The sequence below is a fragment of the Portunus trituberculatus genome, chromosome 48 (assembly GCF_017591435.1).
Source record: "Portunus trituberculatus isolate SZX2019 chromosome 48, ASM1759143v1, whole genome shotgun sequence".
Taxonomy (NCBI): Eukaryota; Metazoa; Arthropoda; class Malacostraca; order Decapoda; family Portunidae; genus Portunus; species Portunus trituberculatus.
Window position 1 is genome coordinate 26,304,919 of NC_059302.1, and position 27,683 is coordinate 26,332,601.

At 42.1% G+C, this 27,683-nt stretch overlaps 2 protein-coding genes across 5 annotated transcripts in view; one reads left to right on the plus strand and one right to left on the minus strand.

The window, feature by feature from the left end:
- LOC123498881 (glutaminase liver isoform, mitochondrial-like) overlaps positions 1-27,683 on the plus strand; it is a 93,169-nt gene that overhangs the window by 46,823 nt on the left and 18,663 nt on the right. For all 4 annotated transcript variants that reach the window (XM_045246393.1, XM_045246392.1, XM_045246394.1 and 1 more), the window contains 2 exons: positions 292-413; positions 605-763. In XM_045246393.1, the coding sequence (XP_045102328.1) occupies positions 292-413; positions 605-763 (281 nt within the window). The remainder of the gene's footprint in view (positions 1-291; positions 414-604; positions 764-27,683) is intronic.
- On the minus strand, positions 6,934-26,724 carry LOC123498882 (troponin C-like). Its single transcript, XM_045246397.1, has 6 exons — positions 26,627-26,724; positions 14,007-14,049; positions 12,341-12,484; positions 11,697-11,816; positions 10,132-10,263; positions 6,934-7,262 (listed from the first exon to the last, which is right to left on the minus strand). Exons 1-6 carry the CDS (start codon positions 26,627-26,629, stop codon positions 7,237-7,239), a joined length of 468 nt encoding a protein of 155 aa, XP_045102332.1. The 5' UTR covers positions 26,630-26,724; the 3' UTR covers positions 6,934-7,236.

Sequence of the window (27,683 nt, forward strand, 5' to 3'; positions counted from 1 at the left end):
TTAAGAAGCCATCTGATAAATAGATAAGCGATGCCAACAGTAAATTTGTATAGAATAAGATTGCACTGATATTGAATCTTGATATTTGAATAGGGAAATATGCCACACAAATAATACATATTATAGTTAAATGCCAATAGTGTACTAATCTTAGTTAATTGTTCCATAATTTGTATAGCATATCAGAAGAGAGATAACTTTTGAAGATAACCAAAGCTTTATTATATAGAATACTGACTTGGTAAAATTTCATGACACATTTTCTTATGCTTTGCCTTTCTTCCACCTCAGACAAGCCTCACAACCCCTTAGTGAATGCGGGGTCAATCATCATCAACAGTCTTCTGTACTGTCTAGTCAAGCCTGACATGTCTTCCTCTGAAAAATTTGACTTCGTTCAAAATTACATGAAGGTACGTCACTAATCATCCATGTGGTCCTTGAAGTAGTTGTGATGAGAGAACAGTGTTAAAGGAAGCAGTCCAAGGTTATGCTGTACAGTTATGCTGTTTTTAAGTTTTCTATATTCATCTGTAAGCAGTGTGAATATCCTTAGTGCCTAGTGTGCGTGGTGATGACCCATTGCTTTTCTTTTATGCCACAGCGTCTCGCCGGTGGGGAGAACGTTAGCTTCAGTAATGGAACCTTCCTGTCTGAACGAGAGAATGCTGACAGGAATTACTCGCTGGGTTACTACATGCGGGAGAACAAGTGCTTCCCTGACAAGTGTGACCTCATGTCCTCCCTCGACCTCTACTTTCAGGTAAGTGATGATGCATTGTTGTCAGTCCAGAGTAGCGGAGGCCAAGTCACGTGTTTTGTCACTGCAAGGTAGCGAGTCTAACAGTGATGGGATGGTTCAAGACTTTTTTTTTTTTGTGCTTCTACTTTCCTATCTGCTTTTCCTCATTTTACCTTTCCTGGCTCAGACCTCTGGCACTCACAATGTGAAGCCATTATCTGCCGGGCATTAGATGGAAAGATATGTTTAGCTCGGGTAGCCTGAAATAGACGAGCAGCGAACAAGAATGGATATATTTAATGAAGTGAACTCTTTGTTACTGATGCTGATAATGCTGATGACTTTCCCAGCTATCTTCTGTTGTTTGTGTGTAATAGTAAGCATATACGTACTCCATTAGCACGACTATTGTGTCTCATGGGGTTTCTTTGGCTCACTCATGTATTAGGTGGTGATTCAGCCTCTTGTACTGTCCAAACAACACTTTTTTTTTTTTTTTTTATAGTAGGTGCTTCATATGGCATATTCCCATCTGTCTCTATCTCTGCCTCAACACCAATACAAAGATAAAAATTAACTGATTGTAGAAATATATGCAGTTATCATAATTGCAATAAGCAATAAGGGAAGGAAATAAGATGTGCTATTGATATATAGCTTATCTTTACATGAACCAGGAGAGAAGCAATGCAAGGTGTTCTGACGAGAGATAGAGACAGAGACTACGTGTGTGTGTGTGTTTGTGTTGTATGATTGCTATAGAATCATATCATTGCCGGAGTTTTATCTAAATACTATTTATAAACCCGTACAAGAAAGAGGAGTCACTTTCTTTTACCAGGTCAGGTGTTTGAACAGTTGCTTCACCTGAACGTTTGGTCGGATCCAAAATTATTACAACAACACTGTGAACATTCCTCTTCTTTGATGATGATGTTTGTGTGTGTGTGTGTGTGTGTGTGTGTGTGTGTGTGTGTGTGTGTGTGTGTGTGTGTGTGTGGAAAGGATTAATGAAGATACGTACTAATACATCTTGATACATGCAGTGTGTTTTCCATCTGTATTGTCTCTTAATAAGTGACAAAAACACTACTGTTACTACCACCAACACAGCAACTACTATTACTACTACTACCACCACCATCACTACTACTACTGAAATATAATACTGCTGGTGCTAATAATAATAATAATAGTAATAATTATAATATGATCAATGTTTACGAGGTATTTCCGATATATTTGTGGTGGCAATGTAGGCAATGTACATATATACAACACCCTGACCTTCATATTTCGTGTGGTGTTTATTTTTACCATTGAGCAGTAGAGAGGCTTGGCTTGGGAGGGGTTGGTGGTGGTGGTGTGGTGTGGTGTGGTGTGGTGTGGTGGTGGTGGTCGCTTCCTGGATGTGTGTTTGCCTTGCCTAACTCACTCTGCCTGTCCTCACCTTCATTATAATTGCTTGCCCACCCATTTGTGTGCTCTCTCTCTCTCTCTCTCTCTCTCTCTCTCTCTCTCTCTCTCTCTCTCTCTCTCTCTCTCTCTCTCTCTCTCTCTCTCTCTCTCTCTCTCTCTCTCTCTCTCTCTCTCTCTCTCTCTCCTTCCGTATATTTGTTCGATATTTCCGTGAGTTGGAATTGGTGATGAGAGACAGCTAAGGTTCCGTCACGCCGCACACACTTCCTCCTGCAGCGGCGCCACCTAACCATTAACCTCGAAACGCTGGCGCCAACACACCAGCCCATCAGTCAATTAACTCATGCACTCTCCAATCTATCCATCCTCCTCCTCCTCCTCCTCCTTACTTGTGATATTTCTCTTTCAAACTTTCCTATCACATCTTTGACTCGCTCTCTCCATGTGTCCTCTTGTTTTCCTTCCGTGAACCCTGGTGTCCTTCAACCTCTTAACTCGTAGAATCTGTAGTGGTAGATTAGGCACACAAACAGCCTCGTTAGGTCTAGTAGGGCTGTTGCTGTCTGTTCCTTTCTTTGTATTCCTTTGTATTCCTCGTCCTCTTCATGATTTGGAGAAGGATAGATAGGAAGAATTTAGAGGGAGAAAATGAAAGGAAAGTTATAGGTATAGAATAGAAAAAGGAAATAGAGGGAAGAAGAGGAAGGAAGTAGAGTAGAGGAAAGAAAGGAAGGAGATTGAAAGGTAATCCCCGCTCTGCATTTCACTTTACCTCTGTTTTGTTCTTTCTTTATTATTTTTCATTTATTTATTGTCTTTAACTCATTCAAACTTCCTCCCGATCTTCTCTCCTCTTTCCTGTTCTCGTTAATCTCCATCCCTCACTTCGCTTCTAATGCCTTCCAGCTCTTGCCTCGCCATTACTCCTTATCTCTCATCCCTCGCTCGTCCATCTCTCGGCCGTCACGCCTTCTTTACCCCCTCCCAACACACACAAAGGAATACCAAGGAGGAACAATTAGTAGTGCCTTATTTTAATCACTATGAAGTTGGATTATAAGGTTTGTAGTTTTTATGGAAGTAACGAAAAATAGGAAAGGGAGAGTAGGATGGAAAAAGTGTTAATATGACGCCGCTTTTATTTATTACATTTGGAAGGGAAAGGTTAAGCTATCTGTGTCATGTCCGCCTTATGTCTCTCGTATTACTCCACATTGTACACACATATTTGCTCTTTCACTCCACACTCCCATCCATCTTTCCACCACACACCCATCTGCCCATCGCCTGTATATCCACTTAGCCATCTACACACACACACACACACACACACACACACACACACACACACACACACACACACACACACACACACCTCTCGCTTCTCTTCCGCATGCTGGACAAATTCTCCACAATGTCTCACCTCGGCCTAGTCACCCCAACCCTCCTCACCCCCCGTCTACCTCACCTCTCCTCACTCACCCCTCCCCCTCCCTCCCCGGATATTATTGCTTCTAAGTTAAGTAGAATCCAGGTGTTGTGTCCCCCTCCCTTTCCCTCTGCCCCGTCTTCCTTCCCCTCCCGCCTCACCCCTGGCTACCGAACACCTTCCCCACCTCCCCTTCTGTCTCCCCATCCCCACGATCCTCAATGTGCAGGCTAGTTGCTGATATAATTTTTCCGTCACGTGCGTCTTGTACCTTGTGTGTGTGTGTGTGTTTGTGTTTGTGTTTGTTTCTCTTGTGATGCGTGTGTTTTTTTTTTTTTTTTTTTGGTTATCATGTGTGTTTGTGTGTGTGTGTACACGTATAAGTTGGTGGAGTATCATGTGTGTTTGTGTGTGTGTGTGTGTGTGTGTGTGTGTGTGTGTGTGTGTGTGTGTGTGTGTGTGTGTGTGTGTGTGTTGTGTGTGTGTGTGTACAGAGAATAAAAATGCACAGGCGAAAAAAAAAAACAGCTAAATATTAAACCAAAAACAATGAAAATAATAATAACAATGAAAATGTCATATGGCATCATGTTTATTTGGGCCTTCCTTTTTGTCTCTCTCTCTCTCTCTCTCTCTCTCTCTCTCTCTCTCTCTCTCTCTCTCTCTCTCTCTCTCTCTCTCTCTCTCTCTCTCTCTCTAACGATGAGTCAGTAGCAAGGATGAAAAAAGAAGTAAAAAAACCCTGCTATTAATTTTAACCTCTTTGTTTTAAGTGTTGCGCATCTTAAATATTTTTGTCGCTGATTCTCTGGTATATAATTTCCCTTCTTTTCTTTTTCTTTTTATTATATTTATTCATTTCATTTTCTTTTTCTTTTTTTTTTTTTTCAATGGATATTTATTTTTGGGATTTTTTTTTTATCAGTTTTGCGTTGCTGTTTTTATTTTGTGTGGTTCTCTCTCTCTCTCTCTCTCTCTCTCTCTCTCTCTCTCTCTCTCTCTCTCTCTCTCTCTCTCTCTCTCTCTCTCTCTCTCTCTCTCTCGTCTGGCTGAGAAAAAAATAAAAGTCAACGTGTCAGATATTTTTCTTTATTTTCTTAAAAGAATTTTCAACACGAATTCCCATAACTCTTGACATGACAACACCGAGAGAGAGAGAGAGAGATTCGGATATCTTAAAACGCAAATAGAAAATTAAAAACCAGGCAGGTAAAAAAAAAAAAAAGAGAAATCATAAATAGTCGCAAGGTTTCTGGCAGGTGAGCAAGTGTACGTACAGTAGGTAGACAGGTAAGGAAGGTAGGGAGAGTCTCTACTGGTGGTGGTGGTGGTGGTGGCAGTGGTGTAGATATTCACAAGCAGTCATTATTAGTGTTAGGATGTCACATTAGAATAAGGAGACTGACTGACTGACTGACTATTTTTCCAAGGCCACAGAGATGACTTGTGAGGTTTTCAAGAGTGTTTTGTACAGTTAACAATGTAGATATCTTGTCACTGCCTCTAGAACCGTAAAAACTCAAAAATTCGTGTAATTTAAATAAAGCTTTTTGAAATAGTGAAGGTGCAGCGTAGAAGTGTTTGAGAATACAAGCCATGTAATGCTCGAATTAACTCGTTTTCACTGCAGTATGGCACAGTACACAAGACTACAGGCTGTGTATGAACTATTAAAGTCTCTGAGAACATCAATGAGGAAGAAAGGGGGGGATGACAAGAGTAGATGATGCAGTGTCAAGCCTGTGTTGCGCTTAGTGGTGGCTGTAGGAAAAGAAAAAGTAAATGAATATAGGCTTTAAGTAGTTTGTGATGAGGGAAACGTATCAGATAGGCCTAAGTCAAGATAAAGCCTACTCACATCTGCCGTACTCTAAACATTTTTCGCTCCAAGGATTATTTCTTCATTGCACTGATTGGATAGTGGGAAGTCTACTCTTTATTTTTATTTTCTTTCATTTTCGTGGTGTTTGTGAAGACTTTGAATGCTCGTGGCGACGCGAACTGCTACATATCAAAGTGAAAGAGTAAAAACTTCGTGATGCTACAGAAACTTTAACGAGCATTCAGCGTGACTCTTCAGTATGACACGTTTTCATATTCACTCTGGTTACAATCTGGTGACTTTATACATCTTTAGAAACTCATGTGGGGGAGTGAAATAGTAAAGACTCTGGCTATTAATCTTCTGACCTTCACAGACCCTACCTAATGTCAATAAAACGGTCTAATCGTACTCATATTTCTAAAGGTAAAAATGTGTCCCAATATTAAAGGGGGTTAAATACTCTTAGCCATGTGAACTGCTATATATCATAGTGAGAGAGTAAAAAAAAACCTCGTGATGCTACAGACTATAAACTTAAACGAGCCTTTGCGTGACTTAATGCAGCCTTGACAGGAATGACACACTACCACAACATTACACGAACAGAAAAAAGTGAAGAAAAAATCAAAAGTCAGATATACCGAGGGACATTTTTTTGTGTGTGATCTTTGCGTTTCTTTTTTTATATATTTTCTTTTAGAGTCTGATTTGAAGGGAAGTGGCCCCGGATATTAAAATAGTTGCTAAAAATACGCAGGTAGTGGTGGTGGTGGTGGTGGTGTTGAGGGTAAAGGGTGTATTTTTAAAGGATAAGTTGAGTATTTGACGTCATTTCTCCGACCCTCGCTTGATCTTTTACCACGTGAAGAGGAGGAGGAGGAGGAGGAGGAAGGGGGGAGCGAAAGGTTATGAAAGAAGCAGTATAAGAGGAAAAAAAGAGTTGTGAAGAAGGAAAAGTGTAAAGAAAAAAACGGGATGGGGATGAATAGGTTATGAAGAACAAATTAAGAAAGGAGGAGGAGGAGAAAAGGTTTTGAATTAAGTAGGAAAATGTTACGAGAAGCTGAGGTAAAGAGGAAGAAGAGAGAAAGGGAAGGGGTATTGAATAAGTAGTAAATGTTAGGAGAGACTTAGAAAAGGAGGAGGAAGAGGAGGGAAAGAGAAATTGTGAGTTAAGTAGGAAAATATAAAAGGAGGTGCAGTAATTTGACTCACTCTAATGCAAGTGTGTAAAGAAAATAGTGTACAGGAAACTAAGATTCTTACATGATTTACTTAAACCACTTGGAGCGTGAGAACGAAAGACAGGTGGTGGTGGTGGTGGGTTGGAAGAGAGAGGGAGAATATTTAAACGTCAACATTTTATCGTTTTTTCCTCCTCTATGAAATACACGCCATTAATTTTCTTGAGTGAAGGAAGGTGGAAGGAAAGGAAAGAGAAGGAAGGAAGGAAGGAAGGAAGGAGCCGAATCAATAGCTTAGAAGTAAACTTATCTTAAGGAAATACTAGCATACATCTTGTCGTTGTAGCTTTATTATTATTAATATTATTATTATTATTATTATTGTTGTTGTTATTATTCACAGTGGTGGTCTTGTTCCTGTTCTTTTCTTGTCTTGGCTTCGTCAGTAGAAGTAGGAGGGGCTGTATTGGGCTGGGGCGTGCAAGCTGGGCAGGGCGGGTGGGGCTGGTGGGCGGGGCTGTCTCCAGGGGGCGTGCACGGGAGTAGCGCCCGCTGACTGGGTGGCGGGGCGTGACGTAACGGAAAGGTCTTGTTGAGGGGAGGTGCTTTAAAGGGGAAAGCAGTGGCCTCGACCCCCTTAACCCATCATCATGTCCAGGAATTCTGCAGAGAAACAAATGTATTGATGTGAGGAGTATTTATCCTGCTTTTCACTGTCTTTATTCCCTCCCCTCTCCCTTATTATCCATCCCACCTCTTCTCCCGCCATGATACTGTAATCTTCCCTTTCTTAACACCTTCAATACCAAGACGCGTTGCCATATTCTGCTTACTATTTGGTGATTTTATACAGCTTCAGAAACTCATGTGGAGATTAAAATAGTAAAGACTCTTCTGACCACCTTAGACCCTTCCTAATGTCAATGAAATGGTCTAATCGTACAAAAATCTCAAGGTAGAAATGTGTCCCAGTATTGAAGGGGTTAATACTGTAATCTTCCTTTTCTTAACACCTTCAGCACCAGGATGCGTTTCCATATTCTGCTTACTATTTGGTAGTTTTATACATCTTCAGAAGCTCATGTGGAGGATTAAAATAGTAAAGACTCTGGCCATTAATCTTCTGACCTCCATACACCCTTCTTAATGTCAATAAAACCGTTTAATCACACCAAAAGCCTCGTGGTAAAAATGTGTCCCAGTACTGAAGACGTTAATAGACTGTTAAATTGATGTAGCGGTAATGTGCTGTGTGTTCTGGTGTTATGTTACTTTCTCTTCTGGTGTTTGTATTCACTCGCTATTCTATTCTAGTACAGGTGATCCGGTCTACTCTAGCACAGTGGAACCTATACAAGCGCAGTTGAGTTCGTATTATTCCAGTACCGTCAGTGATATTCGTTAGTACAGGGGACCCAGTATGTTAAGTACAGTTGACTTCATATATTCCAGTACAGTTATTCTAGTGTGCAATTTAATATGAGTGATCCTTTAAATTTAGCACAGTTGTCAGTATAGCGTTATTCGACAACAGTTAACCCAAATGTTGATATATAGACCGAAACATTTTATGACAGTGAAATGACTTATTTTGGCAACTCTACACGAAGAATAACATCTGGAACGGCTAAAAGAAAAAAAAAGTGAGGTCCTGGGAGGTTCGAGTCAAAATAGTCACGTAATGGGAGGCGTGAGTCAAAAAATAGTCACGTCATGGGAGGTTTGAATAAAAAAAAAAAAAAGTCACGTCATGGGAGGCCAGTAAAAAAATGGTCACGTCATGGGATGCTTCAATGAAAAAAAAATAGTCACGTCATGGAAGGCCTGAGTAAAAAAAAATAGTCACGTCACAAGAGGCCTGAGTCAAAAAAGTCACGTCATGGAAGGTTCGAGTCAAAATAGTCACGTTATGGAAGGCCTGACTAAAAAAAAGAAAATAGTCACATCATGGGAGGCTTGAATAAAAAAAAATTGTCGTCATGGGAGGTTCGAGTCAAAAAATAGTCACGTCATGGGATGTTCGAGTCAAAAAATAGTCACGTCATGGGAGGTTCGAGTAAAAAAATAGTCACTTCAATCTAACCGTTGACTTAAAACCCAGGAATTCTTTTACGTAGAGTTTTATTGAATGGCTCAACTTTTTCCTTTCCTTTGGGTTTTATTAGCTCGGGTTCCTTTCTTTATACCTCTGGGCTTTCATTCCAACTATTGTCAGGCCACAGATGAGGAATCCGGTCTCTCTCTCTCTCTCTGGGCTGTTAGAAAGCCTTGAATAGAAAGAAGTGTGGCTCAGACCCGACTTGTAATGGATATTGTGGCAGAGAAGCGCGGGAGACAATGGAGGAAGTGTAGCAGAGATTTTACCCGATGATTAACACGTTGTACTGTTAGAAATAGCAAAACAACAATTGGAAAGTTAAAAGCACTTAAGACAATGAAAGAAGTGTAGCAGATATTGTTAGTAGATTAAGACGTTAGACTGTTAAAGAGTGCAAGAGACGATAGGAAGAAAAGATGAGCAGGCGATGCAATAAAGGAAGTGTTACAAAGATTACTAGCAAAATACAATAAGAAAAAGAAAGAAAACGTTTAAAAGATAATTAAAAAAAAAAACGTGTTATTTAGAATATTATGATGCTGGACAGTTAGAAAACACAAGAACACAATAGGAAGAAAGGAAAAGAAATACATAAGACAATAAAATGTTTCACAAAGGTTATTAGCAAATTATTATGACTTTGGACCATTAAAAACGTAAACTGTAATAAAAAAAAAAAAAAAGAAAATCAAGGAAGAATTATGAAGACTATAAATAAAAATACAATAGAAAAATAGAAAAAAAAATAAAGAAAACGTCACAAGGATTATTAAGATTGGACTAGTAACAAAAACGAAAAATAAAGTAGAGAGAGAGAGAGAGAGAGAGAGAGAGAGAGAGAGAGAGAGAGAGAGAGAACAACATGCACGAAATAAAGAACAAAAAGCTACCACCAAGATTATACCAGACAGAAAATAGGAAATAATAGGATACCCGTGGTGTGGTGGTGCTGCTACACACTCAGATGATACGAAACACAATAGAAAACTCGTCTCATGGTAGCTGTTTCACACTGAGATGATACGAAAAAAAAAAAAACAATAGGAACAGAGAGAGAGAGAGAGAGAGAGAAGAAATAAGTAGATAGAAAAAAAAGTGAGCCGGGAGAGAAAAGCAGGAGAGGGAAATAATTAACAGAGACAGAAAGGGAGAGAGAAACGAAGAAATAGACAAAAAAAATGAACAGGGAGAGAAAAAGGAGAAGAGAGAAATAATTGACAGAAACGGAAAGAGAGAGAGAGAGAGAGAGAGAGAGAGAGAGAGAGAGAAACGAAGAAATAGACAGACAGAAAAAAAAATGAACAAGGAGAAAAAAGGAGAAGAGCGAGAAATAATTAACAGAGACGTGAGAAGAAAGGAAAGAGAGTAGAGAAGGTGAGTTACGTAGTGTGGGAAACCCGTGATGTAGTTAGTGGGTCGCTGGGACACACTCACCGTCGAAGTCAACAGTGCCAGAGCCGTCCTGATCGATCTCGTCAATGATGCCATCCAGCTCCTCGTTGTTCAGTTTGTTGTCCAGCTCCTTCAGAATCTCACGCAGCACACTGGTGGGGATGAAGCCTTGGCCTGGGGGGTGAGGGAGAGAGGGGCGTGAGTGCTATTAGTTCATTTGTGTGTTTATTTGTTTTTGTGGGAAAGAGAGAGGTGGAGAGGAAGAGGGGATGTTATTGATTGATTTATTTGTTTTTATTTGTTTTTTGTGATTGAGAGAGAGAGAGAGAGAGTGTGTGTTATTACTTCATTTATTTGTGTAATTGTTGTTGGTTTGTGTGTGTGTGTGTGTGTGTGTGTGTGTGTGTGTGTGTGTGTGTGAGAGAGAGAGAGAGAGAGAGAGAGAGAGAGAGAGAGTTTTTTTTTTTTTTTTTTTTTTTTTTTTTTTTTTCAGGGTTAGGAGTATGTACATAGTGGTATTGATATTTTTGCTTGCTATAGTCATTTTTTTTTTTCTTTTCTTTAATATTTAGACATTTAAAGTAGTGAAAGGGAAAGGTTTGCAGAGAGAGAGAGAGAGAGAGAGAGAGAAGTATCGCTTTTCTAGGCTACAAAGCTATATGAAAGTAGTACAAGTGGCTAAGAAAAAATATATATATATAGCATACCAGAACGGAAATTGAAGGAGAAAAGGATGGAAAAAAAAGGGAAGGATTCATTGCAGAGAGAAAAACTAAAAGACAAACATAAAATTAATATAAATAACCCGAGTTACATACACTATTTTTTCCTTACTTGCCTCCACATAACCTCTCATTCCTCCACCTTCCTTCCCTCCTTCCCTCCTTCCCTTCTGGACTCCTGCCAAACCTTCACCTCCTTCTCTCCTTCCCTCCCTTCCCTCCTTCTTTCCCAACCTTTGAGAAATGACATGGCAGCCCTGATGAGTTCCCCGAGAGAAAGAGAGAGAGAGAGGAGAGTCTGTTCTATATCTACCTTTTGACATGAGAAAAAATAATTAGATAAAAAATAACGGTAGATATTAAAGTAGATAAAAGAGGGAAGTAGATAGTATGTAAGAGTATGTAAGTACTGCACAGGTAGATGGGTTGTCGTACGTAAAGGTGATGCATAAGTAATAACAGGTAAATGAATGACTTACCTGAGTGAATTACTACTCGAGTGCACGCCATAAATTGTAGTTAAAGGGAAACGAAGAAAGAGAAAGAGAAAAAAAAGGAAGAGGAAGAAAGAGACGGGAGTTGTTTTATACGCATATGTAAATGAGAGAGAGAGAGAGAGAGAGAGAGAGAGAGAGAGAGACGCTTTAAAGATTTTTTTCATGGGTCTGGGGAGTGGTACTTAGGGAGGAGAAAGAGGGAGAGGTGGTGGTGGTGGTGGTGGTGGTGGTGGTGGTGGTGGTGGTGGTGAAGTTCTCTCAAGGAAGAGCGAAATGGTGAAGAGAAAGAGGATGAAGACGACGACGAAAGAAAAAAAAAAGTGAAAGGAAAATGGCGCTGAAAGTCTTAGAGAGAGAGAGAGAGAGAGAGAGAGAGAGAGAGACTTACTTTTCTTGTCGTACAGTCTGAATGCTTCCTTAAGTTCCTTTTTAAGTTCTTCTTCATCATCTTCGTTCATGAACTTGGTCGCCAGCAGCACGAACTCGTTGAACTCAAGCTCGCCCGACCCTGCCAGGAGAGAGAGAGAGAGAGAGAGAGAGAGAGGTGGCTTATTTATTTATCCACGTGTTTGTTTGCTTGCTTGCCCTCTACAATTTTGTTTGCCAGTGCTTTATTTTTATCCGCTACCTGAGAATATTGCGCATTATTTCAATTATAGATATTGTGGTGGTGGTGGTAGTAGTAGTAGTAGTGTTGGTGGTAGGGTAGTAGTAGTAGTAGTAATGGTAGGATAGTGGTAGTAGCAGCAGTTGTTAAGTGTTGGTGTTACTAAAAGGAATGATAATGTGAATAGTAGTTGTAGTAGTAGTAGTAGTGGTGGTGGTGGTAGTAGTAGTAGTAGTAGTAGTAGTAGTAGTAATAGTAGTAGTAGCAGCCATAGTTACACCATTACCTGTCCTATCAAACAGCAGTAGCAGCAAAAAAAAAAAAAAAAAAAAAAGGCAACGAAAATAAAAATCAGTAAGTGACTTCATTAGCCCCCTCACACAACCCTTCACTCCCCATCTCACATCCCCCCTTCCCCCACTCACCGTCCACGTCCACCTCACTGATGACCTGGTCCAGCATGGTCCTGTTAACTGACTGACCCATCATCCTCAGTATAGTGGCCACCGTGTCCGTGGAGATGGCGCCCTTCTTCTCCGAGTCAAAGCTGTCGAACGCCTTCTTGAGCACTGGGGGCAGGAGGCATGGTCAGAGAGAGAGGGGGGGGGAGATTGAGGAAAGGTGTTATAGAAGGCAAGTGGTAAGCGAAGGAATTTGATATGCGATGATAAATAAGAGAGGAATGAGGGAAAGGAAAGTCATATGACGAAAGAAGAGGAAGAGAGAGAGAAATAGGATTAAGAGTAGAGATTATTTATTAGGGAAGGTTTAAGGGAAGAAACTTGATAAAGGATGATGGATACGAGAGAGAGAGAGGGGGAGAAGTTATGTGAAGAAAAAGAGGAATAAAAAGGAGAATAAGGTTAAAAGTAAAGATTAGGGAAGAAATATAGAATGATAGAGAAATGTAAAGGGAATGAGAGTAGTATGATGGAAGAATGGGAATAGAGAGAGAAAGAAAAAAAGAGTGTTAAGGTAAAGATGTTGTGATGTTTCTAATGTTCATCGTTTGTTTCTGTGATGTGACTTTGATGTGCCGTAACAATCATTAAATAATAAAATGAATTAATAAAATCTTGAGGATGAGATCAAATTGTGCCGCTTCATGTGAACTTTGTAGTGTTTTAATGTATCTCAATGATGTGACTTTGATGTGCCGTAACAATCATTAGATGAGAAAACAAAATGAATGCATAAAATCTTGAGATAGGACGAGAGAAAATTGTGACGTTTCATGTGAACTTTGTGGCGTTTTATGTATTTCAATGATGTGACTTGTTTGCGCTGTAACAATCATTAATTAGATAAAAAGAAATAAAATAAATGAATAAAATCTTGAGAGAGAGGATGATAAAAAATTGTGACGTTTCATGTGAACTTTCTAGTGTTTTGATGTATTTCAGTAATGTGACTTCTTTGCTCTAACAATCATTAAATACCTTGTTTATGCGGGCGGAAGGTTCTAAACACGTCAAAGGATAGAGGGAGAGAAGAAAAAAAAAAGGGTTTATTTACAGGCTTAACATGAAATAAGGTTTAAAAATTCAGAATGTAGGGAGGGTAAAAGTGTTTGAAGGTTTATCATGACTTGGCTGGGTTCGTGTGTTGTATTATGAGGCAGTAATGTGGTTTTAGTGTTGCTCTTGTTTGGACAGTGTTGTGAAGGCTTTGGTGTGGAGTGTGGGAGGTTGAAGAAATGTGCTAAATAAGACGGCTTGTTTGAAAGGTGTTACATTTATATTACAAGATACTTACCTGTGAATGTCAAGAATCTCTCTCTCTCTCTCTCTCTCTCTCTCTCTCTCTCTCTCTCTCTCTCTCTCTCTCTCTCTCTCTCTCTCTCTCTCTCTCTCTCTCTCTCTCTCTCCCTTCCTTCCTCCCTTCATTCCTTCCACATATATCTCACTATCATTTACAAAAGCTACAGATGATTAATTTAGTTCTTTTATCTAATTATTGACAATAGAATACTTCCATTAAACTGAAAAATATATGTCATTTAACACCACAAAAACACCCTTCTTCTCTCCTGTGGCTAATCAGGTGTCAGTGTCATGGTGAAGGGCAGCTGTGGGACCCTCGCCGCCTCACCTATCATCTGCTCGGGGTCAATATCGGGCAAGTCGGCGTCAGACTGTAAAGAGACGAAGGGTAGAGTGTCAGTAAGGCTTATGAAGAAGAGGAGAGTGTTATAATTTTCTTATTAATTAGGGTTAGTAGTCAAGAAATAACTCGGTTGAAGGTAAAGAGAGGAAGGGTAGACTGTCAGTAAACCTTGAGGAGAGGAGAGTGTTAGATTTGTGTTCCTAAGGTTAATAGTTAAGAAAAAATGTGTTTCAGTCTTGATAGAAGGTTGATAGAGGATAAAGACAGGAAAGTGAAGTGTCAGTAAGACGTAAGAAAATCTGTAGTTGGTTACATTCGTGTTCTTAGGGTTAACAATCGAGATCGCAAGAAATAATGCGGTTCAAGCTTGATCGATGGTTGATAGACTGCAGAGAGGAAGGGTGAATTGTTAGTAAGGCGTAAGAAGAAGAAGGGTGTGTTTTAGTCGTGTTCCTCAGGGTTAGTAATTAAGATAGCAAGAAATAATGCGGCTTAAGCTTTATAAAACATTGATAAAAGGTAAGAGAGGAAGGGCAGAGCGTCAGGAAGGCTTAAGAAGAAGAGAGGTGTGTTATAAAGAGGGGCAGGATGTGTTGTAATCGCTTTCCTCAGGGTTAGTAAGCAAGATCGCAAAAATGAAGGCGGCTCAAGGTTGGTAGGAAGGCATTGGCTGTGAGTGGTGGTGAATGGAATGGAGTGGATGAATGGTTGTTAGTGCTGAGTCATTGGGGAGTTTCAGTAATTTAACACCTGTATGAACGGGGGTGATAGGTGGAAATGGGTAAATGTGCTCATATAGGACTGCAACGTATAGGTCTGGTGGGATTTTGCAGCTTCGTTTATTTATTTTTATTTATTTATTTTATTTATTTATTTATTTTTATTTTTTTTTTTTTATTGATTATGCTATTGTTATTATATTCGTATAGACATGTGTACTCCTCGTTTTCCTTTCTCATGCAAATTTTTACCACCACCACCACCACCACCACCACCACCACCATCACCACCACCATCACCATTAGAATACTTTCACCCACATATAAGGATTTTTTTTTTTTTTTTTTTTTTTTTTTTTATATATAAGCCAACTTCACGGTGCTTCTTTTCTGTGGCTTCCTTTCCCCATTTCCTTCACTCTTTCCTCCCTTCTATCGCCTCTTCTTCCTTGATCTTCTCTTTCATTTCTCTCCTACTACACCTTCCTTATTTTCCTTCTCCCCTTTCCCCCCCACACCTTCTCTTCCTCCTTAATCTTTCTTTCATCTCCCTCCTTTATTATTCCCTTCCTTTCTTTCCCCTCTCTCTTTTGCATTTCCTCTTATCCTTTTCCTTAATCTTTCTTTCATCTCCCTCCTTTATTGTTTCCTGCCTTTCTTTCCCCCCTCTCTATTCTTTTGCATATCCTCTTATCCCTTTCCTTAATCTCTCTATTCTTGCCTCATTCCTCTCATATCCTCTCTTTCTCACAAGTGTATTTCCATCCAGCCTCCCCTTTCCTAGATTTTTCCACCCCATTTCACGTACCTAAACATAAGATGGAAAAACTTCATGTCTGGCCTTCGTCCTCGCCTGCTTTTTGCGCCCACTGCCCCCTCGCTATCCCTTACACAACACTGGAGGGCTGGGACGAGGCAGGGCAAGGCGGGGCGAGGTATAGAAAACGTGAATAAAAACATAGCAAGGACAGAGCGATCGAGATGTATATACCCGTACCCAAGATGCACCTGCTGTGTGTTGCGTGTGTTCCTGACTCTCCCTGGTAAATAAGAGAGTAAGAGGTCAAATCAAGTACTCTCTCTCTCTCTCTCTCTCTCTCTCTCTCTCTCTCTCTCTCTCTCTCTCTCTCTCTCTCTCTCTCTCTCTCTCTCCTTGTAATTTGCATGGATAAATTTTGTTCACGAGTTTTTGAAGAGTTTATGTTTGCTGTTCTCCATCTAGTTAGGTTCATTTATTTATTTATTCGATAGTATGATAATATCTCTCCTCTTTTGATAGTTTTAAGCGGTACTTTATTGTGTGCGAGGGAGGGAATGTATTTTTGATCTTATGAAGTTCTCGTGTGCGTGTGGGTGGGTGTGTGTGTGGGTATAGGTGGGTGTGGTCTTTCTCGTCGCCTTACCGCCACCGCCACCGTCGCCGCCACCCCCAAAGCCTCCCGTCCGCCAGTTGTTTATTTGCCATTATTTACAAGTGGGGACAGCCGGCGTCCGTCCGTGCCTGCCGATCCGCATTTGGCACTCACTTATAAGCTTACAGAGAAGAGAGAGGCTGAAGTGGGAGGGACCGAGGAGATGAGACTTGAGGGCGAGGACGATAGCGTGAGTGAGGGGAGTAGAGGGGCAGCGTGAGATGGAGTGAAGCAGAGGGTGAGTGTGAGGAGGAAACGGGATATCTGAAGCACCACTACAAAACACGAGGGACTTGACGAGGGCGGCGGCGACGGTGGCTTGAAACTACTAGAAGAAAACCCACCAAGTTTAGCAAAGCGGCGCTCTTGCGTGGCTGCCAAAGACAATTTTCTCCTCCTCCTCCTCCTCCTCCATCTCCTCCGCTACATCCTCCCCGCTCCTCGCTTCCTTAAAACGAGGGTGGGACAGTCAGTGCACAAGCTGCATAATTGGCGTGAGTTGAGTGAGGATGGCGGCGGGCGGCAGGTGGCGGGTGGCGTGGTGGTGGTATATACGGGCGGCGATTTCTTGGCCCCGCCGCCCGCTCTCCCGCCCGCCACCCACGTGCGGTCAAGTCAAGAACACGAGGCTCGTTCAACAAGGTCGTTAGAATTGACTGCTGGGGGTTTGGGAGGCGAGGGACAAGGTTGCTGTGTTCCTCTGGCGTTTCTATCAGTTATGTAAAATTTTTCTTTTTTCCCTCCTTTCCTGTGCGTTGCATGTGACTGAATTCTTGCGGCGCCTCACAGTAGACAGATGACGCAAGCAACTTGAAATGTCACTTATTCCTCGAATGCTTTTCGCCACTCGATGTTTTTATCAATGTTCCTCTCTCCCTGTGTTTATTTTCCTTCATTTAGCGCTCTACAGCATACCTCCGCCGTGCTCAGTGACATGAAGAAGTGTCAGGTCGAGTGCGTCACCAGCCACTCGATTCCTGTCTCTTTAACTGGATAAGATAAGACTACCTTCCCTGCCTCGTCCACGACCTTCCGCAACCCGTCCGCCAGAGACCCATGCCTCGCCTCGCTAGGGAACAACAAGCCCACACGATGGAAGGGAGACAAGCGGAACAAAAAAAAAAAAAAAAAGACTCGGTAAATAAGAAAGAAAATCACGGATGAAACCAAGAAGAGGTCGAGGGTGGCGCGGTACTGAGGGAGCTGCGGTCTGGCTCCTCGTGCGGCTGATGTGTAGGGACGTTTATGCCTTATTGAGTGTGACTGGGTGTCCACCGCCGCGCCCTGGCAACACGGGGCACTGGGGAGCCAACACACACACACACACACACACACACACACACACACACACACACACACACACACACACACACACGTACACAAGCATTCAACCTTTAGTTACTTTACTTGTTTTTCCCAATATCATCGTTGAGAGTGCCAACAACAGCATTTCCTCCTCCTCCTCCTCCTCCTCCTCCTCCGTGACGTCTTCATATGCCTTGGGGAAAGAAAGTGCAGGAAATATCGCTAATTGTTCCTCGTGGTATTTGATTTCTTTTGACCGATCCGGAGAAGAATTAGTTGCGTCCGTCCTGAACCTCCTCCACTCCGCCCTCCCCAAGTATTGTCCGAGGAGGAAGAGAAGGGAAGAGAAGAGGAGGAAATAAAGGAGGAAAAGTCGGAAGAGAAAGTAGAAAGTAAAGTAATGATGAGAGGAATATAAAAAAAAGACAGGTTGAATGATATAGATGGAGAGAGAGAGAGAGAGAGAGAGAGAGAGAGAGAGAGAGAGAGAGAGAGAGAGAGAGAGAAAACGACGATGACGAGGTAGGTAGATGGCGAGAAGTAGGAAGAACACGACGACTAAATATAAATAAGACTAATAAAGATCAAAGACTAAACACCCTATATATTTTGCCGCGGAAAAATAAATGTAGGCAGTGTGTCACATTTGTGGAGGGGAGCACGGCCAGTTCTGAGAGAGAGAGGGGGAACTTTAGAGGGCAGTGTCAGGAGGAGGTAGACTAAAGGACATTGGAGAGTACAAGTTGTAATAAGATGACAATGAGGGCATGATGGAAACGCTTTGCTCTCTCTCTCTCTCTCTCTCTCTCTCTCTCTCTCTCTCTCTCTCTCTCTCTCTCTCTCTCTCTCTCTCTCTCTCCTAAATGGTCCTTCTCTTCGTAAATTAGAAATCCGTCAAAATCCACTTAAAAACCCGCGTCACTTTAACTAGAGTCTTGTAAGGCCACGAATGTTTCTCAAATGTTACGTACTAAGGCGCAGGATTGAATGATCATTGGTGTACAAGAAAGCACAAAGCGGCAGCAGACCTTTTGGCCAAGACGAGATTGTGTATAAGTTATATATTGAAACTGATTTAGGGTTGTGTTTTCAGAACCGTATGTCTCACAGGTTTCGATTTCGATGTCTTGTCTCTTCGCTCAACAGGTTTTAGTGGATGTTATTGGAGAGGTGGGGTGGGGTGAGCTATGTCAAGGGTGCTTTCATGACCTTGGTAGTTCGAGAAGGGTTATGCATAGTCGTTGAAGAAAAATACTAGACGGGGGTGGGGTGAGCTATGTCAAGGGTGCTTTCATGACCTTGATAGTTTGGGAAGGGTTGTGCATAATCGTTGAAGAAAAATACTATCTGAAGAGCTTTTTATGAATTCTAATGGGGTAGTCAAACAAGGATTTTTCTGGGTCGTAAAAGAAAAAACGCCCATTTAAAAGGTGATAGATTCTAGTGGTAGTTTACGTAAAGTTATGCTAAATTATTTAAAAGAGACACCTATTTCTGGGATATAATCGTGATTCTAGTGGCAGATTAAGAAGAATTATGCAGAATTGTTGACGAAAACACCTATTGCAAGGACGTAATAAGGTTTCTAATGACAAATTAAGAAAGATTATGCAGAATCATTGATGTATAACTATTCAAGGACATAATTAGGATTCTAGTTGCAGATAAAGAAAGATTATGCAGAATCATTGACAAAAATAAATTTTTCAAGGACGTAACTATGACTCCAGGTCCGTTCAAACAAGAAGTATACAAGGTCACTGGAAAAAAATGTTACGAATACTCGAATAATTTTTTTGGCTTTCAGAAAATGATAAAACAACCAAAGCGCTTCACTTCAGGTGGTTAGGTTTGGGCACGAAGAGACGGGATGTAGTAAGGGAGGGGACAGTAAAGGTTGAATTACCACCACAGTGTTGCTCGTACGTGGCGCTTCCTGTGATGGGTGTGAACTAAAGCACAGGATAGGTAAGGTTCAATTAATCCCTGCAGTACTGGGACACATTTTTACCTTGAGATTTGTTTACGATTAGGCTATTTTGTTGACATTAGGAAGAATCTATGGAGGTCAGAAGGTTAATCGCCACAGTCTTTTCTATTTTGATCCCCCACATGAGTTTCTGAAGCTGTATAAAATCACCAAATAGTAAGCAGAATGAGTATGGAGACGCGTCGTGGTACTGAAGGAGTTAAGAGGTATGAAGGATGAGAAGCTACTGTCTTTCTTTCCTTCCTCCCTTTTGTCCTATTTATTCATTTTTTCTCCTTCTCCTTCCTTTCATCCTTTTTATCTTTACTTTATCAGTTTTTGCTTTTACTTTTCGTACTTCCTTGCTATAAATTTCACTGTCCTCTACTTTTTTTTGTCATTCTACTTTCATTTATTTCCTTCTTGGTTTTCCTTCCCGCTACTCAAATTTTCTCTTCCTTTATTATTTTGCTTTATTTTTCATTTGTTTTCTATTTTCTTTCAACGTACGTATAGTTTCCCGTCTCTCTCTCTCTCTCTCTCTCTCTCTCTCTCTCTCTCTCTCTCTCTCTCTCTCTCTCTCTCTCTCTCAAGCTGGGGAGAAGGAAGGAAAAAAAATGGTAGCGTGAAGTATTTAATGATTCTTTCCTCGCCTCAAAATATGCACGCAGGTGAAGAGAAAGCAGTAAACTAGAAACTCCTCCAACTGGTGTATACTTGTACTTGTGTCCCTCCTCCTCCTCCTCCTCCTCCTCCTCCTCCTCCTCCTCCTCCTCCTCCTCCTCCCTCCTCCTCCTCCTCCTCCTCCTCCTCCCTTTCTCTCCTCTCTCTCTCTCTCTCTCTCTCTCTCTCTCTCTCTCTCTCTCTCTCTCTCTCTCTCTCTCTCTCTCTCTTTCTCTCTTCTCTCTCTCTCTCTCTCTCTCTCTCTCTCTCTCTCTCTCTCTCTCTCTCTCTCTCTCTCTCTCTCTCTCTCTCTCTCTCTCTCTCTCCCACTTGCTCACAACAACGAGGAAGCGTGCAGTATTTTTTTTCTCTTTTTCTTTCCTTTTTTATCTTGTTGACGTGCACAAAGTGAGAGATGTGTAGTAGGAAGGAGAGAGAGAGAGAGATGAAGGAGGTATTTCGGCGAAGTAGAGAGGAATAGAAGTGAGGAGGAAAGACAATAGGTAATAAACATAGGTGGGGAAAGGTATGTCTCTGAAGGGAGAAATAAAGCAGGTTGAAATGTTTATAATCTAGTAGCTACTCAGGTGGTGGTGGTGGTGGTGGTGGTGGTGGTGGATGTGGTGGTGGTGGATGGTTTGTATCGACTGAATTCCAATGACACTTTTAGGTTCGTTTTCTAAGACTTCGCAACTTCATTCTGGTTCCTTTTTTCAGCATATTTTTTTTTTTTTTTTTGTGGACTTCTTAAGTAGTTTTTGTGTTCTCTTGGCTTTAGTGATTATTGGACGAAGGAAGAAATGCTCATTAAAAATCTTGCGGTGTTCATTTCTCCTTTAGTTTTAACAGGCTGTTGAAATTCAAGAGAGCTTTTCAAGGTGATTTCATAGTTTTAGTGATTGACTAAACAAGAACTTTCCGTCTACCAAGCTAAAGAATACGCATGAGAAACCAACGTTATCATTTATCCTGTTTTTTCAGCTTTTTTTTTTTTTTTTTTTTTTTTTTTTTTTTAACAAGCTGTAGAAGTTTCAAGGGAATTTTCAAGGTACCTTCGTTCGTGTTCCCAGTGAAGAGTAGACAAAAGCTCGCCACTTATCGAGGGAAAGAATACTGATGAGAACACTTTTTTTGACCTTTGAGAATTATTTTAGTGAGATTCCGAGCGTTTAAGAGCACAAAGTCATCTTGTTCATGGGTTCGAACTCCGCTTCGTGACACTGGCACTAAACGACCGTCGGCTGCCTGTCAGTATCTTACGCTGGGAGAATAATGTGCATGTAGAAAATTTATTAGAACAGGGAGAGTGTTACGTTTATACAGTATTAACTAGGACAGAAAGGACATTTATATACAGTGTTAATTAGGGCAGATGGGATATTTAGTTTACAGCATGAACTAAGACAGATTGGGTATTTAGTTTATAATATTAACTAGAACAAGTATAATATTTAGGTATAGTATTAACAGAAAGTCTAATTTGCATACAACATTAACTAGGACAGGTAAAATGTTTATATTATAAGCATTATCAATTAGGACAGGTAGATTGTTTATGTACACTGGATCAACTAGAACAGGTGAGATGTTTAAGGTATGTTCTTGGTGTTTTGAAATAATGGAGGGTATGCAAACAACGATAGCACGTATAGTAGGGCCAAGAACACCAAGGGACGGCGATAGGAACCCCTGAGGACAACAAAGAGGTGTGTTCTCGTGTACTATAGTAATGTAGGGTATGCAAACAATGATAGCACGTGTGGCAAGAGCGAGGAACACCAAGAGACAGAGATACTCGTGGCTAACACTGAGGACAACAAAGACTTTATACCTCATCCTATGTGCCTAATCCTTATCAAACTGTTACTAAAAGAAAGGAAAGAAGAAAGGAGAGACAAGTAAAAAATAGAAAAAAAGACAGAAGGAAAGAGAAAATATAAACTCGAAGGAAGAACAACAGAATACAAACTAACTTACAAACACACACACACGAACAAGACAACAGACAGACAGACAGACAGGTAGGTAGGTAGGTAGGCCAGTAACTTTAATTAGATCCTGTTAGAAGAAGTTAAATGTTGGGAATGTTGGAGGCTACAGTCAGAGAGGCGGCAACTTGTAATTACCGCTGATAGGAAGAAAAAACACCAGCGAGGATAGTGGCAGCGTGACAATAGTAAATAGAAGTAAGAGGGAAGGAAAATAGGATGAGACTTTGCACGAAATTTAAAAGTGGGAAAAAAACGGAAAAAAAGGGAGAAGCCTTTTTTTTTTTTTTTTTTTTTTTTTTTTAGAGATAAGGGAAAACTAAACTGAAATAGGGTTTAGATGAGAGAGAGAGAGAGAGAGAGAGAGAGAGAGAGAGAGAGAGAGAGAGAGAGTGAGTCGCATAAGCAGTGCCGGGTGACAGGTGAGGAGGGACGTCAGGTGTCCTCCCTCCACTCCTGCTTTCTCTCCTCCTCCTCCTCCTCCTCCTCCTCCTGCGGCAGTGGAAATAACCAGTAACCAGGTGAAAGAGAAATTAAATAGACCTCATTCATTATCACCTTCCTTAACGTGTTTGAACTCCTCCTCCTCCTCCTCCTCCTCCTCCTCCTCCAAGTCTTTGAAGGAAAGGAGGCGACGCGAGATTCTGAGTGGCAAAGGGTAGACACTTGTGTATGATTAGTGAGCGCCGCATGGGAGGGAGGAAGGAAGGAAGGGAGGAGGAGGAGGGAGGAGGAATCTAGGCAAAGGAAGGGAAGAGGAAAAGTGAGAGAAGGGAGGAAGGTGGAAAAGGTTGAGTGTGGGACGAGTGACCTTACCAGTGCTATCATTTTGTTCTATCCTCCTCCTCTCCTTCTCCTTCTCCTTCTTCTCCTCCTCCTCCTCCTCCTCCTCCTCCTCCTCCTCCTCCTCCTCCTCCTCCTCCTCCTCCTCCTCCTCCTCCTCCTCCTCCTCCTCCTCCTCCTCCTCCTTTAACCTTCGCCACAAAGATAAAGACACAACAAATATTTGCAGTAATCCTCCTCCTCCTCCTCCTCCTCCTCCTCCTCCTCCTCCTCCTCCTCCTCCTCCTCCTCCTCCTCCTCCTCCTCCTCCTCCTCCCTGCCCGCCCACTTCGTGCCACCCTGACACACACACAAACACACACACACACACACACTCTCATAATTCACTCCTTTCATTATTTTCTTCATTATTTCTACTCTGCCTTCGTTTGGGTCTGTTTGTTACATACTAATTGTGTGTGTGTGTGTGTGTGTGTGTGTGTGTGTGTGTGTGTGTGTGTGATGGTTCTCTCTCTCTCTCTCTCTCTCTCTCTCTCTCTCTCTCTCTCTCTCTCTCTCTCTCTCTCTCTCTCTCTCTCTCTCTCTCTCTCTCTCTCTCTCTCGACCTTAATGTTGCAAAATTTTCATCTCGTACACATATCCATTTTTTATTCATTTTTTTGCCTTCACTCTTCCTCATTATCCCTCCTAGCTTCTCTCCTCCTCCTCCTCCTCCTCCTCCTCCTCCTCCTCCTCCTCCTCCTGTACCTCAACACCTGTAGCGCGATGGAAACATTTTCTCCGTCTAGACGTTGCACTTTTGCCTGTCTGGGATATTCTCTCTCTCTCTCTCTCTCTCTCTCTCTCTCTCTCTCTCTCTCTCTCTCTCTCTCTCTCTCTCTCTCTCTCTCGTCTTTTTCTTTCCTCCATGTTTGTCTATGTTTGTGATCAACTTTTCTCCTCTCTTCTTTCTCTTCCTTCTTTCTTTCTCCTTCCTTCCTTCCTTCCTTCCTTCCTTCCTTCCTTCCTTCCTTCCTCCTCCTCCCTCCCTCCCTCCCTCCCTCCTCCTCCCTCCCTCCCTCCCTCCTCATGTCTGATATGTCCGTGTCTCCACTTGTTTGTTTTTCCTTTTGTTTGTTTGTTTGTGTGTCTGTCAATTAGCTTGTTAGTTTGAGGTGTGTGTGTGTGTGTGTGTTAAACGTCTATTACATCTTTGTATTATTTTATCTTCACTTATCTCTTTGTTTATCACTTGTGTGTGTGTGTGTGTGTGTGTGTGTGTGTGTGTGTGTGTGTGTGTGTGTGTTATCTGTTTGTCTGTCTGTCTGTCTGCCCGTCTGTTTATCTTTCAGTCTTGTTTAGTTTTCAGTCTGTTTCTTTTCCCGCCTTTCCCTCATACTTGTCAGTCATGGCGCCTATTTTTTTTTTTTTTTTTTTTTTTTTTTTCCAAGCGAGTGTATCTTTTTTATGTTCATTACCGAGTTATTTCAGGAAAACACACACACACTTTGCCTCGCCTCTGCTCACTTGACTTTCCTTGTTTTATGTTCTGCGTCTCTGTCATGTCATTTCTGGGTTTTTTTTGGGGGGGGCGTCCCTGTGAGTGTGTTTGAGAAATGACAATCGTGTGTGGTGTGCGAGTACCCGTGTGAGGCAAGGGTAGTTACATACTTCGTGGAAAATTAACTGACTTCATACTGGCACTGAAATTTGCCAACGAAATGTGCTTCTTCTTCTTCTTCTTCTTCTTCTTCTTCTTCTTCTTCTTCTTCTTCTTCTTCTTCTTCTTCTTCTTCTTCTTCTTCTTCTTCTTCTTCTTCTTCTTCTTCTTCTTCTTCTTCTTCTTCTTCTTCTTCTTCTTCTTCTTCTTCTTCTTCTTCTTCTTCTTCTTCTTCTTCTTCTTCTTCTTCTTCTTCTTCTTCTTCTTCTTCTTCTTCTTCTTCTTCTTCTTCTTCTTCTTCTTCTTCTTCTTCTTCTTCTTCTTCTTCTTCTTCTTCTTCTTCTTCTTCTTCTTCTTCTTCTTCTTCTTCTTCTTCTTCTTCTTCTTCTTCTTCTTCTTCTTCTTCTTCTTCTTCTTCTTCTTCTTCTTCTTCTTCTTCTTCTTCTTCTTCTTCTTCTTCTTCTTCTTCTTCTTCTTCTTCTTCTTCTTCTTCTTCTTCTTCTTCTTCTTCTTCTTCTTCTTCTTCTTCTTCTTCTTCTTCTTCTTCTTCTTCTTCTTCTTCTTCTTCTTCTTCTTCTTCTTCTTCTTCTTCTTCTTCTTCTTCTTCTTCTTATGTCCTTATGTTAATTATGACAGAATTACGTCTTTAATAAGTATTCACGGAAATTTTAGTAAGTATATTCAAGTGTAAATTTCCTCATTAGTCAATCAGCTGATACTGTTGGAACACTTTTTTAGAATTCTGACCACTGTTTTTTTCGTCATCTCGGGGTGCCTTGACACGATGGGGCGGTCTTAGAGCCGTAATGATCATGTTCTTGTCTATGCAGGAACGTGTGTGTGTGTGTATTTCACCTCGGTCGCCTACTGGTCACCCAGCCAGTCTTCCCCATTACGGAGGGAGCTCAGAGCTCATAGACCGATCTTCGGGTAGGACTGAGACCACATCAACACACAACACACCGGGAAAGTGAGGCCACAACCCCTCGAGTTACATCCCGTACCTATTTACTGTTAGGTGAACAGGGGCCCACACATTAAGAGGCTTGCCCATTTGCCTCGCCGCGCCGGGACTCGAACCCGGGCCTCTCGATTGTGAGTCGAGTGTGCTAACCACTACACTACGCGGTGTGTGTGTGTGTGTGTGTGTGTGTGTGTGTGTGTGTGTGTGTGTGTGTGTGTGTTCACTGTTTGATCTGTTGCAGTCTCTGACGAGACAGCCAGACGTTACCCTACGGAACGAGCTCAGAGCTCATTATTTCCGATCTTCGGATGGGCCTGAGACCAGGCACACACCACACACCGGGACAACAAGGTCACAACTCCTCGATTTACATCCCGTACCTACTCACTGCTAGGTGAACAGCGGCTACACGTGAAAGGAGACACACCCAAATATCTCCACCCGGCCGGGGAATCGAACTCCGGTCCTCTGGCTTGTGAAGCCAGCGCTCTAACCACTGAGCTACTGGGCCGTGTGTGTGTGTGTGTGTGTGTGTGTGTGTGTGTGTGTGTGTGTGTGTGTGTGTGTGTGTGATTAAGCATGAAGTTACTAATGTCTTTTGAACTAAGTATGTAACTGTTGATCTCACACACACACACACACACACACAATGTCGCTGCAATTTCTTGGTTTTCTTTTTCTTTTTCTTTTTTTCCGCGCGTCATTTGTTGCTTTATTTCTCGTTTGTGTATTTCTCATTAGAACGGGCATAGTCAGGGTTCCGGTATTATTATTATTATTATTATTATTATTATTATTATTATTATTATTATTATTATTATTGTCGTTATTATTGTTATAATTTTTACTGTCATTCCTTCACGCTTCCTTCAAATCCTTCCTTCTGAATATTACCCTTCACTTTTCTTTCTCCCTGCCTTACACCTTTCCTCTCCACCTTCCCTCCTATCGCATCTCGTCCCTTCATATCTTATCTCGCCCCTTCATGTTACTTCTAGATTCCCTCGAAAGCCCTCCACATAGTTTGCTCCACATGTATACACTAAACCACAGGCACTCGATCCACTCCTGCAGGTATCCACGGTGGCTTCAGTGGTGGTATTGGTATAGGTGGTGGTGGTGGTGGTGGTTAGATAAGATCACTTCTTTGCTCGGAAACCTACCATCTTGGCGGTCTTGAGTGAGGAACTACGGGAGAACACTAGTAGCTGCCTGTCTCTCTCTGGTTTATATACCTCTGCTTAGCTGCCTCCTTCCGCCACCCTCATCGACTCCTCCCTCATCTCCCCCGCCCTCATCTCCCCTGGCCTCCCTCGCTCTCCTCTCACGTCTTCTACCGATCACCACCACCACCACTACCACCACCCACTGAAAATACCGCAGTGGGGGCCAGCCAACGCGTGCCCCAGTACCCTCCTCCTCCTCCTCCTCCACTTTATTGCGGTTTGTGGCGTGAGTCAGCTGCCGCGCCTTCAGGTCACCCGTGATCGTAAGGCGGCTTCAGGGGGCGTCGCAGGTAGTAGGTAGTTGGATAAGGGCACGACAGGACCTGGTGAAGCGAAGACGTGCTGGAGTGGTCATGAACGTGTCTAGATTGATCCTTGCCTCGCTTCATCATCCTCCCGCCCTCGTCCGTCCTTGTCTTCACCACCCTCACCGCCTCGTCCTTCACCCTCATTACTCTCACCTGACATTGTGCCTTCCCCTCACCTCTCCCTGTCACTGATGCTGTTGGCTCTTCCCCTTCCCTCCCTTCTCCATCCCTTCCCTTCCTTCCCCTCCCCTCCCTTCCCTTCCCTTCCCTTCCCTTCCCTTCCCTTCCCTTCCCTTCCCTCCCTTCCCTTCCCTTCCCTTCCCTTCCCGTCCCGTCCCTTCCCTGCGATATCACGCCACGCCCCTCGACTTTTCTCCTCCTCCTCCTCCTCCTCCTCCTCCTAAATTTTTCTCAGCCCCAGCCATGGCACGTTATATTATGATGATTAGTATGTATATTACGATGTTACTGTTCTTGCTGCTTACACCCATCTCGTTTTCGTCACTAGTCTCCTCCTCCTCCTCCAGTCCTGTAGTGCAAGCAATGGTATGGTGTGCGTTAGGAATCCTTTTGCCCTCTAAAGTGAAGGACTGAAGTGCTCTCTCTCTCTCTCTCTCTCTCTCTCTCTCTCTCTCTCTCTCTCTCTCTCTCTCTCTCTCTCTCTCTCTCTCTCTCTCTCTCTCTCT

Bases quoted from the DNA above. Each gene is read 5' to 3' on its own strand.
- LOC123498882 (XM_045246397.1), bottom strand. The intron at 11,817-12,340 runs GTGAGTGGGGGA...CTCTCCTGGCAG, and splicing joins CAGTGAGGTGGACGTGGACG to GGTCGGGCGAGCTTGAGTTC. The intron at 7,263-10,131 runs GTGAGTGTGTCC...GTTTCTCTGCAG, and splicing joins TGGCACTGTTGACTTCGACG to AATTCCTGGACATGATGATG.